At 38.5% G+C, this 14,714-nt stretch overlaps 1 protein-coding gene across 1 annotated transcript in view; it reads right to left on the bottom strand.

Moving 5' to 3' along the window:
* Positions 1-14,714, bottom strand: part of Camta (Calmodulin-binding transcription activator) — a 48,792-nt gene that overhangs the window by 18,340 nt on the left and 15,738 nt on the right. Inside the window, 1 exon segment of the mRNA XM_065317409.1 lies at positions 3,215-3,306. Coding sequence (XP_065173481.1) covers positions 3,215-3,306 — 92 coding nt within the window.

The following is a 14,714-nucleotide window of genomic DNA, read 5'->3' as shown; positions in this document are numbered from 1 at the left end:
TTCCGAACGTGGAAAGTGGAAGCGATTTGTTATTAATTAGCGCACGTGCACCGCACGCTTTTCCGCCACTTTTCTTCCACTCTGATTTACACCGCTTTTCTAAATTTAGAAAAACTAAACACACTGTATGCGGAATGCGTGTTGGTAAATGCGCTCAATGACGAAAGCGGAACATTTGTATAATTAGCGTCGAGGGGTAGTTTTTTGCGAAACACACCGAATGATTTACAATCGTTGAAAATCCCCGTTAATTAAGCGCGCAGGCGAGTCGACAAGTTGATTAATTCTTTGATGTATTGCAATCTACCCCCACCATCCGCCCAATTTTATTTTTAGTGCCATAAAAGGCTCATCAAAAAATCATATCGCTTGATATAACAAATAATGCATTAATAATTGTGCAAAAGGGCAAAAAATATTTGCGCACGACCACAATTAAAACCGCAGCATCATGGTCACGGGCGCACGTAGGTAATCAAAACGCACTCGCCGCCGGAAATTGAATAATCGACCAAACAACAACACACAAACACACACAACGCGCTCGAATCGCAATAATTAAGTAGCACTTTGGATTTTCGATATTTCGTGCATCATGGGAATTATTTCACGTTTTTTGATGTGGGAAAGTGTAAAAAATAAAACGCGCGTTGTTTCACACATCAAAGGAATTGTTTTTGGTGTGCGTAGGGTAAACCGCAATTAACGCCCGTGACAGCAACAAAGAGGGCGCTAATGCCGCACTAATTCCTGCGAAAACAAAGCCTCGACAAGACCCAAGCAAGGCAAGGGTTGCTGCTCTTCGGAATCTTTGCAATCTTGACATTTTAACTCACGCATTAAAATAATACCAGCACACGTGCGTATCAAGATGGCGGCACGGCATTTCCGCCCCCGGCGCTAATTTCAATAAAACTTAAAAACTCATTTTTTAGCAATTAATTTTAAATTATTGCATATAACAAACCCGTGGAGACGTTGTTTGTGTTTAGAAAATTAATTTCGTCGTGCGACATACGCAAACCAAACAAAGCGGCCCCGAAAAATATGAAAAACGTTGAATTAATATGTTTGCTTCGTGTGGGCACGTGGGGTTTGAATACGCAATTTCGTACTCTTCAGGGAGGTTTTCTTCTTTTTCCTTGCCCAAGTCGTGCATTAAACATCTCGCCACGTGCCCGTGCGTTTTTGCGTCAATTTACCCCTTAAATATATTCACACAAAGCGAAAAAAAAAAAATAAAAATTCGCTCAAAATCAAACAAAATTATTTTTCTGACAAAATTTTATCGTAAGCGTTCATCGCGACCCCTTGCGGCTCGTTTATGCGCGCGTACGGGGTGCGCAAACACGAATTATTAGTTTTAATTACGCAGTGTCCACACACGAGTGGAAAACCCCACGCCCAAGGGGATGAAAAAAATAAATTACGCCATATTCAACTTAACAAACGCGCGCAGAGACAATGTTCATGTTTGACGAGCAATAAAACGTGACTTTTTTTTTGGTTCGAAATTTTATCAAATGACATCTGTGCGCAGCAACAAATAACATTTATTACCTCGCAAGTTGTAAACTAGCGCGCGTGCTCATTACGAAAATAAATTATGAAAATGTGCAAATTATTATCGGCGCACATGTCGCCCGACGGGAATTCGCACATTCCAAAAGTCCAATTGGTAAACAATAATAATTACCGATTGAATCAATCTCCGAGGCTCGCATCGTTAAAACCAGATGCACAATAGCACAATTGAAAATTAATTATTCACGCGAGCAATTTTAATAATCCCGACATCTATCAACTTAAAACCACACCAAAACTATCCGGTGTGTCGGGATTTAAATGTGTTGCGAAAAAATTGCATTTCCTGTTTATGTGTCGTTGTGTTCAATTGTTTATTTCGTAATTTCCGCAATTCCAAGCCATGTAAACTTCGTCGTTTTGCCTTGAGGTGCTGTGGGTGTTGGTTGTAGCCGCCTGCTGGTTGGTTTTTTTTTTGTTTCGTGGGTCGTGCACGCGCGCACGCGGAGGTATTTCAAGCATTTGAGCCGCGAGTTTTCCGGCTTTTCCGGAGAGCAGAGTTCGCATGTCACCGGAAAATTATAAATATCGCATTCATACACACCGACGAACATGTTGTCGTACACACCGTCGCCTCTTGTAACCACCACCACCTCTAAAGTGGAACAATTCAACATACAATGTGTCCAGAGTAACAAAAAATTAAAAATTTAACACAATTCGCAATAAGTGTAATTACCGATATGCTATACACCTTGTAAACTGCTATTTTCTCTTATTACATTTTTACACACATAGCCGGATTGGATTGACTAAACCCATAAATTCCAACAGAAAAAAAACAACTTATTGTACAATATTGCATTTATTGCATTACGCGATGATGTGAGCGCTTTATTTAAAAAATAAAACGCAACTGCAATTCCACCGCGCACGCAAATTATTTCCCACTGCATGTTTGTTCCGGTTTTTAACACTTTGACACAAATACCACCAATATTTCTCCCCGTGTGTAATGTTATTTTAACCATCCGTAAATGGTAAACTTTAGTCGATTTCTTCAAATCGGTCCAAATCACAGGATATCCTACGATTTCCCTATTCTCGTTACGCGCGCACATTAATAACAATTTTGCGTGCGGCTGCGGAAAAACTTTCGGGTAATGAACGCATCACCCCCAATGCACGTTTAACCCCACTCACGCTCGCATGATTATTATTACGAAAACTTTCTATTTTTGCCCGCCAGTCTCGCTAATGACTGTTCCAGCCGAACACTATACACAACTTTTTTCTGCCGCGATCCTTGAAGAAATATTAAGAAAGACACAAAGTTTAAGTTAAGTTTACTGGCGGGTGTGGAGGGTGTTTAACCCCTTTTCCACGGAAAGTCGAAGGCCGCAGGCGTGGAGTTCGAGAGGGCAAACCGAACGCAATGAATCCCGTTTCCGGTTTATTAATTATTTCCGCCGTATTAACTTCGCATTATGACGGTTAAAACCCTTTCTAACCAGAGTCAGAGTTGGAGAAATAAATTTTTATTTCACCCAAAATAACAATATAATAATTTATTTTGGTTGTACGTGTGTTATTTTTCAATCGCGCGGATGTTATTTTTTCATTTCTGGCGGTTTATTCAATTAAAAACGCGTTTTTAAATTTTACGCAAAAAAATAAAAAAATCACTTACTTCATTAGTGTTCCATCGGTGTCGCTGCGTGGGAAAATGATCAGCACGCGGGAGACTTTCCAAATTTTCCGGTAACTTGATAGGTTCACCATCTACAACAAAATAAAACATTACATATCAAGAAAAATATGAAAAAAAATCAAGTTTTTGTTTTTTTGTTCACAAATCAAATCGCATGCGGAATGACGTTTTCCCGAATGCAAAACGAACGTCATAACGTCACACACAAGTAATAAGTGTAATATAAGCACCCCTCGTGTACGACATTGTTTACAGCGCCTCGTAAATAAGTGTCGATAAAGGTGTCGCGGCACACGTTCAAAAAATGCAAAAATAAACCGCCACAAGAATTAATAACTTAAACATACATCCGGCTGGAAAAACTTTTTTTCCCTGTCGGCTTTGCTTGCTTTACGTCTGTTATTTCAACGATTCGATATTCTAAACACGTTTGTCTTGTCGATTTGGAAATATTTCGTCTCGTCCGATTTGGCTTGCACACGCGACTTGAGTTTCCTCGACTTTTTCCCGATTCATGGCTTCCACTTCTGCATCGATAACTCGCTTAAGATATTTTTATCTCTCGCGCTCGCTACACAATGGCGGCGCGCACGTTTTTGCAAACTCCGTTCGCGCACAACTTCGCTGAAACGAACTGCGATTTATTTTTATTTTCTCATGTGTTACTTTTTACTGTTTATTTTCTATTTACTCCATCGAATATATTCAAAAGCAAACTTTATATTCCATTTAAATCCCTACTAATATTATAAATGCGAAAGTCCTAATGTTTGTTACACTTTTACGCAAAAACTACTTAACAGATCATCATGAAAATTTGTACACATATTCTTAGTGGTCCCCGAATGGTTATAGGCTACTTTTTATTTAATAAAAATAATTATTTTTTAAATAAAATAAAGAAATTGTTTAGCCAATAATACCTCTGCATCTGGCTATTTGACTACTTTAACGCCATCTAGCATTCTAGAAATGAAGCTCAAACCTAAGTACTATAGTACCATCACACTGTATTATCACACTGTATTACCGACAGCTACGTCAACATCAAATCCAATTGACTACACTATGGAGACTGTACACTATACTTCCATAGACTATACTTTCAGCCATTTTAAACTTCCCGCCATTCTACTTCATTGTTACTTCTTCTGTGACTACAGACGCATACGGAAGCAAAGTGTTTATATTTTTTTTCTCTATGTGTATGTGGGTGTAATTAATAAACTTGTGTGTTTTGGTAATTTTTCAGCTGGGTTATATTTTAATTTCGAAAATGGCATTCCTGCGTGCGCAGCACGCACACCAGCGTGTGTAATATGCATCGCAAAATTGCCAAAAGCTTTTAAAAGCTCCACCCTAGACTCACTCGCAGCGCTCAACACACAAACCGGCATTTTCCTAGGCGAAAAGATGCGAAAGCGCTATTTGGAAGCAAAGCAGCAGTGAACTTTGGCCCCGCCAATTGGTATTGTCGCCACGGGCAACCGACAAACTTCCGAGCATACAAGACACTTCCAATGTTGCAAGGAAGTCGCGAATAATGTAGATAAATGTCTGAAGGAGAGTCAAGATGTGAATTTGTTCCTCCGCACCCACACATGCCGCCACACCGCCGCAGGTAACGAAGAAGAATATCGAATGGGGTGAAAACGTTAAAGTTATTAAAATAATTACCCCACAAAGTCGTCGTAAAGTTAAAACAACCTAATAATTACCCGTTATATATAAGATATTCCTCCCGCTGAAAATTGAGTTATTTTTTTACGAGACAAACTTATTTCCTTTTTTGAACGCAAGGGTGGTGGTATGCGTGCGAGTGTGTGGGTGGCAGTGGCTCATCTGGTTTTACGGTTCGGCCGGCGTGAATTATTAAAGTGTCGCGTTATATCTCCGTCGTCCGCATCTGGTCCATTTCGATTGCGAGACGTCTCGCGACATCGTTTTGATGTGCTTTCGATGCGCCGCTATTTTTGGCAAGGCGCGACCGAAAAAAGGGTTTCTCGAGTATTTATGAAGCAGCGGAACACGCATCGAATCAAACAAACATTTCACAACCCTCTGCGAAGCCGAAAACCGCAACGCAATAATGTAATAAGTATGTTACGTGATGCCAAACATGAAGGATATTCATTTTAAATTACGGGGGAAATTCACAAAAATGCAAAAACTACATTTTGACACTCAAATTAATCCTTATCATGGAAAATAGATTTTTTTGGGTTTTTCGGGCAAAATAATGGAAAAAACAGTGTTTGACATTCAAATTTTCCAAAAATTAATTCCCAAAAACTCGTAAATTGCGTAAAAATAACAAAAATCAATTATTGTGATTTTTTCTAATAAAAAATACCAAAAACAACGTTTTGACAATTAAATTTCCCTCATAAAAATTTCCCGAAACTGAAAAAATCGTAAAAATGTGTAATATTTCACTTTTCCCATGAAAAAATAGTTTTTCCCATTGAAATTCCCCTTCGAAATGATAAAAAAGTATTAAATTCAAAGATATAAAGCTTCATATATATCTAAATAATTTATGCAAATACACGTAATAAAATATGTAAGCGAAAAGGGTTGCCGCGCAGACTAAACATATAAAAGTAAAAGCTCTCGTTCGCCTCTCTTTATGCTCCCGATGAGCAAAGATTAAATGCGAAATGCGAACGGCAAAGATACGCCGACTTAAAATTCCGCCCTCCACTGTGTCAGGCCGCGGCGGAAAGCAGAGTAAATATGGCAACATGTTAAATAATACATCTAATTAAAAGCGGAATGCGAGCACGCCGAAGCAACTTTTGTCGTGGAAAATCTTCTTAGCTAAAACTTTACACATTTTCCCCCTTATACACACACACACACATACAGTGTGTCTCCTTGCAGTGGAAAACATTTAATATTTTATGTAGAAGAAAAAAAACGCATGAAATTGTTTATCGCGTTCGCACGCGATCGCGCCCTTATTTTTTATTTATTTATTCGCTACACTTTGAAGAATGCAAAACCCTACTGATATCTTAATAACTAATTAGTTCCGCGCGCGTAAATCTAAATAAAAATAAAAATAATTCCAGTGACGCACGATGCGAAAATAAACGAATGTGATTTAAACTAATGTTGCTAATTTTAAGAAGGGAGGTGGAAATGGTAGTACCTCTTAAGCGGATGAGAAAAGCAGGCGAATTATGGCCGATTGTGTTTTACAACGCTGCACGCTTTGTAATTTCGGACAAATAAACGCGCGTCGAACAATCGCCCCCTGAACCCGAACCCGACGACAATGGCCCCCAAGCCCGCACAGCCGAAATAGAAACCTAAATAACTTGCGCCGCCGCCACGCTCCACGAGAAACGAGAACAAACGACCAAGCGAGAAAACAAAATATACCATATGTTCACATAAACACAAAACATAACCTCACATGATGAATAAAAATCATAAAAACACACTGTATGTTTTTATCTAAGAGGGATATTTAAGATGACAGCAGGTTTTGGTCATCTCGTGTGATTTATAACACGCGTCAGATTAAGGATTAGAGCTGAGGTCCGGTTTTAAATTCTTAGAAGTGAAAAGCGTAAAAAACCAGAACCAGCGGTAATCCACCTTGGACGAACGTATATTTCACCTACGCCGATCCATTTGTCAATAAATTTTATGACCTCCAGCGGAAAAACAGCAAATCCCACGCCATTGACAATAATTTATCGCGGAGACCAGCGTAGGAGACAGTAGATGGCGTCAGTGAGCAGCACCAAAACAAATAGTTTTCGCATTTTTCGCCAAATGACTTTCGGCGCAATTAATTAACCACTCGCTGTTTACACCTGAGGGGGTTTGAGGTTAATTCGAGTAAATCACGTGTAAATACAGTAAATAATTGCACGAAATCCACGAAACAATTAAGAAGCGAGCGACGCGCCCCGCTGTCGAATACTAATCAGTCGACGGTCTGACTGATTGCGCAGGGATTTCGGCCCCCGGTGGCGGCGTGGCGAGGCGTGAGCGCAATTCACAACCACCGCGCGTCGATTAGACCGATGGACGCCAATCAATTAGCGCTAACGCCATCTACCCACATACACATATTGCATTGTTGGTTGCCTACATAACAAATGTTTTATTTCAATTCACAATGTGCTGTTTATTATTAATAACAATAATCATTTCCGATGTGATTCGGAAACAAAAAAAACGAAAATACGTAATAATAATAATAATAAACGGTGTGTGTAGGTCATGGGGGCGGCGGTGGAATTTGAATATAAAAGCGGCGCGGCGTGATTTACAGCCGTGGAGGCGGCAGGCCGAAACGCACGCGTTTACACGCGCTCTTAAAATATTTTTAGACTATTAGCCGTGCGCCGATATTTATAGCCGCAATTGTTTTTCGTTTCATTTATTCAAAGATAAACAAACAAGTCGATGGCGATGATTCCGCGCGTGAATTATGCGCGCATTATCGTCAGTTCAATCGTTCGTGGTGTCATTCGGGGGGCGGCAAATGGAAGATGAATAATCGTGCGGGAAACAATGACGATACACGCCATCCGAATGACAAATAACGGCGTTTGATGACATTTGACTATGGATTTCAGTTATCACGGATGTGCATCTCATTTAATTGCATGACAAATATTACCCTATTCCCAGTTGAAGGCTGAAAAACTTTTGTGACATGATATTAGCTCAAAAATTTGGTGATGGCTGCGTAAAAGTCAAGTTTTTCACGTTTCACGCTCGAAAATCGTCAGTAACATCCTGTGACATTAAAACTTTTCGAATTACGACGTAACACGCCCAGATATTCGAAATTTATCCGACATCAAGCAAAAATCGTCGAAGATTACATATTTCCACACAGGGCTTGACTTGCTTTAATTTCCGGTTTGCCTTATTTGCTCAAAATTGTGCCGAAAACTTTGATAATCATACAAAATGAGATCGAAAACAAAAATTTTCGCGCACACACAGAGAAAACAAAAACGATGCCAAAGCGATAACTCAACTGCTGTTGAGGAAAGAAAGCTTTCAGCCTTCATCTTTATTAATTCGTCTTTTTTCAAAGACTCAAAGACTTCGAGGCTTTCTTCACCCCCTCAATTCGGCGTTTAATTTAATTGCTTTTTTACGCTTTAAATTTGTCCAGCGGGTTGCGCTTGAGTTATTCATCGCGTTTTTCTCGTCCGTCGAGCGCGAAAAAATAAATAAATTGCTCTTTGAATTAATTCGTCGCTGGAAAGACGTCGCAACAAACGGATAAATAACGAGAAGGGATATTAATCTTGAGGGTTGTGGATGGAAAAAAATTGAAATTCAATTTGAAGTTCTTTTTTCGCAGAGGAGAAATACGAAAAACATTTGAGGAAAAGAAACGCCAGAAACTAATTAGTCAAGTCAAAGCTGTTAATCACCGTTATTATTTTCGGTACGCTCACGAGCAACTAACACCTTTTCGATGTGTAATTAATTTTTCGCCCTCCAGACCCGAAATTTCCATAAACACATCTCGCACGCTTCCATTAACAACTCATAATCCAAGTCGTTAAAAAGCATTTCTTTATTCGTATTTATTCGTTTATAAACTCAGAAAAAAATTAAAGAAAATAAAATTTTATGTATTTTCTAATAGATAAACTTTAGATTTTCAATAATAGAAAATTTAGCGGTTGTAAAAGGTCAAAAATTCAATTTCTAATCAACTCGCGATTAATTAGCCCACAGAAATTCAAGGTGCGCACAAAGTTTGGTATTTAAAGAGCGACAATAACCGCCGCCGACATACATTTCGAAAATGTCAACATTCTGCACATATTTCACCACCGCACTAGTTGGTTCCTCTTTGTAGCGCTGTTTTTATTCGCGAGGAATTTTTCTCGACGGAAATAAAAGCAACTTAGGCCCCGCAAATTTGTGGCCGACGCGGTTAATTGTCTCTGCGTAGACCGAACCAAGCGAACATAGAAACTCATTATTTGCTTCATTAAATTTTTGCGAGCACACAAAAAAAAACAAATTACCAACACTAATGAATTTCCACAAACAAACCAGCATAAAATAAAATAGTTTAAATCTTACTAGCATTGAGTGGAATATTCGACACGTGCTGCATCTGCGGATGCATATGATGATGGTGTGGCTGCTGTGGGTGGTGATGATGCGGCGGCACGTGCGGTCGCCCGGCGCCTCCACCATTACCCTGATACCCCAGCACAGCGCCATGGTACAGCACCTGGTGGTGCCCGCCCCCGTGCTGATGTCGATACCCGGCCATTCTTATACGTTAAACATTCACTTTGTGTGTGTGTTTAAAAAATGTTTCCGTCAAAAAATACTCTCAGTGCAGGAAAATAATTTTCGATTCTTGATTTGATTGCTTAGAAATGGTAACAAAATCACATCAAACAGGACTAGATTTAAACGAACGCGTAAAATGTGCGTTGGGTTCGCACGTGCGCTCGAGGGTGGCAGACGGCGCGCGCGTTCCACCCGGTGGCGCGCCGACGACTGGCGGCTGCGAGGGCCCGGAACGCGCGAGCAAAGAGGAAGCGCGCCTCCACCACCAGAACGACAATTGCGCGCGCATCGCAGAAAACAATAAAATAATAAAACAGACACACTGTATGCAAACTAGCGCTGATTTTCTCCAATAGTTTTATTCGTTGGAGTTTAATCCACTTAGAATCAATTAACAATTTAAGAGATTTAAATATTTCCAACTTTCCAATCACAATCCGAGGGTGAATGAGGTGAACGTGCAGTGCATTAAATATTTTTCCTCCCCAAAGCAATATTGCAGATGTTTAATTATCCTCCAAGCGCATAATTTCCTTCCACTATTAACTCCGGCCACAATTGCAACAACTACGCCCAACTTTATTCGTGTAAAATTTTGCAGTGACTCTCAAAATGTTTCAAAAATTAAAAAATTAAATTTTCTTCAAAAACCATAAAAATAATTCAATAAAATGATTAAACATAATAAAAATAATGTTTAACTGTTTGAGGATCACTGGAATTGTTGCAAATTTGGCGCTGGCGCGCAAACCTGGCAAATGAGCAACAAATAACGTCTAATAACTTAAAATAGACTCCGCCGGCGGCAATATGAAGACATTAACTATTCATAATGCGCGCGCCATCGCCCAACCGCCCTCCAAACGTAAATTATTTTAATTGCGTCCGCATAAACGTTCGCACCAATTGGCTTAATTCGCGCCGCGCGCAACTTCATAAACAACAACAACATCCACCAGCCGAGCCAAAAACACACAGCATACACACACGCATAAACAACGCTGTAAACGTTTAAATTTTTAATAATAGTGCGGAGGAGTTAAACGCGCGTAAACTTCACCTCGCGCATAATTATCACACCTTTGCGTGAAATCCTATGTGGACACACTGTGTGTGGACTGGAAATCAACTCGTCTTGTGCGTGGTTGTGTGCGAGGATTCGAATTGGGCCAATCAATCTGGATTTATTTAAAAGGAAATGAAATTTTCCCATTTCCCAAGTCAGTTTTGCAGTCGCAACTCAACTTCGAACTTCGCTGAAATATATTCAATGCATCGAAATAGTATCTTAACTAATATTAGAAATGTGAATGTTTGTTTGTGTCACGACTACGGGTAAACCACTCAATATATTTTGATAAATTTTGGTAGACAGATACTTTGGACCTTGGAAAATAACATAGGCTACTTTTTTTCTAAAAAATTTAACTTGACGCATGCGCAAACGGGTTTCAAATTTTCTGCAACAAAAAAATTATAAATTCCTAATAAATCGAAGTCGTAAACAACTAACAACGAAATTTAGCTCATTTTACCTTCAACCTATAACTCGTGAGATTAGGTTATGTTATGTTACACAATGTTAAATTAGGTTAAGTTGGGTGATGTGAAATTTACGATTATTCATATAACCTATCGGTAATGGTCGGAAGCCTTGAGTCGTCGGCGAAGAATAACAGCGCGGCCATTAACGTCTATAATAATTCCAGCGGGAATGGCGGCGGTGGCGGTGGTGGCAAAGGTGGAATTTGTTGCAGTTCGCATTTATTGCACTTGCACACGTCGAAATCGATACGCTGCGCGTCACACACTTGCCAAGATTATCGCCAAACACGGCACACGCGAGCACGACATGTTTTAAATAATAATAAAATGACAACGGAGTGAATACAGACAAAAGACGTCAGGATTCAGTAGAAATAGGGATATCTAATAGCATTCTTGAGAAATATTTACTTCAGAATAAGTTTTTTTTGTTTTAGAGCAAAAAATTGAAATTTTTTAAAAAAATTTTACAAAAAAAATAATAGGACATTTTTGTTGAAAGTCACGACATCTAGTGGGAAATTTTGGTACTACTTAGGTTAAAATGTGATTTTTTTACATTTTTTGGGAGAAATTTTGCCCAAAATTAATTTTTACACCTTACATAACCTCACATGAACACCCCACATTGTTTTAACGACCAAATATGTGTGAGGCACTTATGAAACAAATCCAAACCAGCGCTGCAAATAAAATATGCGCCCTCATTACGTATTTACGCATCGTTTATGCACTCCAGACGCGATCGTAAACGCGAATAAAGCGCAAATAAAACACGCCAATAAAAATCAAAATCTCGACCCTGTCCATCGCCAATCTTTACGACTGTTTGTTCCCCCCACCACTTTCAACTACCAACAGAGCTTAAAACAGTCATGCGAAACAAAGATGGCCGGTGAATAAATTAATACCATCAACAAGAGCGTAAAATTGATTGAACGTCACAGCAAATTGACCAAAAACACTAACAAGTTGAGTTTTATTCTCGCTGCGCGAAATAAAAGTTTCCATCGAGCGCCGCAATCTCGATATGGCAATAATAACAAAAGTCAAAGTCCACTTATTAAATCCCGACGATTGAGACGATATTTTATTGAATTGAATTAAATTAATATCAGTTGGTTTGTTTAGGCAAAGTTTTCTTGTTAAGCCGAAAGAGACAAGTTGTGTATCTACCTGCGCGAGAAGGCGGAAAAGCGGAAAATGCGCTCGCGTGAAATTGCCAACTTTCCAACGTGGCAAACGTGTGAAATTACTTTCGAGCAAGTTATAATAATACCACTGCAACTAAAAACTACACATAACCTCACATTAGAACCTTCAAAATTACGTTTTTAGGTTAAAAAAATTAATTACAAATTAATTCCGCACAAAGCATATTTAATTATCACGAATAATTCACTTTTATTGTGCGGCTTATCACAATAGGCGTAGTTAAACTGGGAAAAACCTCAAAAGAACTCACTTATCGCCCGAATCTCGCCGTGTTTCTTGATAATTAATTTACGCTGTTAATTATTCGCATAATAACATCTTAGTTATGCTCGCGACGTAATTATTTAAAACGTCAAATTCCACATTTACTTTAAATCCGATTCTGTACGGCGTGTAATGCAAACACAAATTTTTCAATTAACGTCACGTTCGTCTTTTCGTCTTCCGACATGCAGGCCCCTGAAATGTATGCAACTCTTTGCGCAAGCGGAAGGTATTAAAGTGAGATTATTCATTTAAGACAACAAAATTTCCAAACCTCGGCACAACAAAAATTGGTATTATTATGTGTTATTACGTCATGTCCAGTCGGGAGTGATAAATTTCGCTGTAGAAATATAAATATGACCCGAACCGGAAGTACGTATTTCGTTCGTGCCGTGTGTACATAACTTAAACAAGGTAAAGACAAGATATACACGATAAAAATTGCATTTTTTGCAAAGTTCGCGGTTAATTTAGAACGACAACTGACAACGAATTAACAGCGAGTTGCCGAGTCAAAGTTGGATTCGCTTTTAATTAATTACCCGTAACTATTTTATTATTTTATTATGCCGGTTGTGTTTTGGGGATCGCGTGACCGCACGCCGACGGGTACTAAATATATCTGAGGATGACACCGCGACTGCCACCAAAACTTTGCGAAAAATTCCACGGCAGACGTTTAAAAACTAAAAAATGTTTTTTTAAGATTTGAAAGAGAAAAAAAAACGCATGTTTTGCGCAATCAAAGGTCGTGTTTCTTAATGAAGATATAATTACATTTCGCGGCCTGCATAAAGCGGTTTTAATGGTGGGTTAAATTCAATTCAACTCGCTGCGCTTTTTTTTCTTTTTTGCATTCGTCAATTAAAAATTCAAAGCGTAGATTTCTCCTTCAAGTTTAACTAAGAGTACATACGACTTGTAAGTTCAATCAGTGTAATACGTAAGCAAAATTATATTGAAAAGATAAAATATTAAACTTTTAGCGAAAAAAATTTAACACATTGTATGTTTATTGGTTAATTGTCGTCGGAATAGTGAATAAACGCGTTGTTTTCGAACCGGCGACGTGACATAAACAACCGATTAAAACTGCACGTGTAATTTTCCACTCCTGCTACGTTTAACATTTTTTTCCGCACTCGCGTAGTTTTTCAGCGCAAATGTATATTTATCTCGATAGTGGAGGCGCCGGGCGCTGCGCGAAAAAAATATAATTATCGCGCGAATATCGAGTGATAAATAAAAATAATCGTGTAATATCTTACTAAATGTAAAAAATAGACAAAAATATATTGAATTGTTGAATTTAACACTCAGTTTGAATTTTATTCTTCTTTTTTCTGTTTTTTTCTCTTTTGAAGTTGGTCATAATTATGTGCTTGTTTTATTCGTTTTATCGCAATTTACTTCCACTTGAAGTGAAAAAAAGTGCACTTTCTTGCCGATAACAGGGTAAAAATTAAAGCCGCGATAATAACATAACACAAACAATGGATTAATCAACAACATACGGCCGCCATACGACATAAAAACGATTAGAAAATCGTGAGTTATAATGAAATGTAAACACGTCATTAGTTACACTTGAAAATATTTAATTTTTTTTTTGTATTTTAAACATAAATTATATACTTTGTGAGTTTATTTCTCAAAGAGACGATAAAACAAACGTCTCCGCGTGGTTTCGGCTGACCGAATAAATCGAATAAGTTTTCCTCGCAAACTTTTTGATATATTGCCACGCCGGCAGCGAAACAATATGTTTCGTACATTGCACTAACCGAAAAATGTTTATTAAAGCACTTAGACGTTGCCACTAAAGTGGCGAATAAAATGCACATCAAAAACGATTAAAAAATATCTCAAATATCCAATTTTATTACTTGAAAGGTGCATGTGCATGAAAGATGCCACTGCCATAAAGGATCCGCTCCAAAGCCGAAAATCCTTCAATTGGCAGCGATGGCTATGCATAAATCCGGATAGACAAACAAATCTACCGAAATTATTATACTCTGCCAGACAATTTTATTTTATAGAGTTTAAAGACACCTGCAATGCGTTATCAAATTGAATCTTTTGCGAAAAATGTTGCAATTTTAGTTTCAAGCAAGGAAATAATCTCGTCGATTCTCGATCGTGATTACAACTA

The sequence above is a fragment of the Atheta coriaria genome, unplaced genomic scaffold, assembly GCF_025399875.1.
Source record: "Atheta coriaria isolate IRGN ID8LTWV9N9 unplaced genomic scaffold, Caltech_Dcor_3.1 hic_scaffold_3_pilon, whole genome shotgun sequence".
Classification (NCBI taxonomy): domain Eukaryota; kingdom Metazoa; phylum Arthropoda; class Insecta; order Coleoptera; family Staphylinidae; genus Dalotia; species Dalotia coriaria.
The sequence above is the reverse complement of the archived record's forward strand: the minus strand, read 5'-3'. Positions and strand labels throughout refer to the sequence as shown.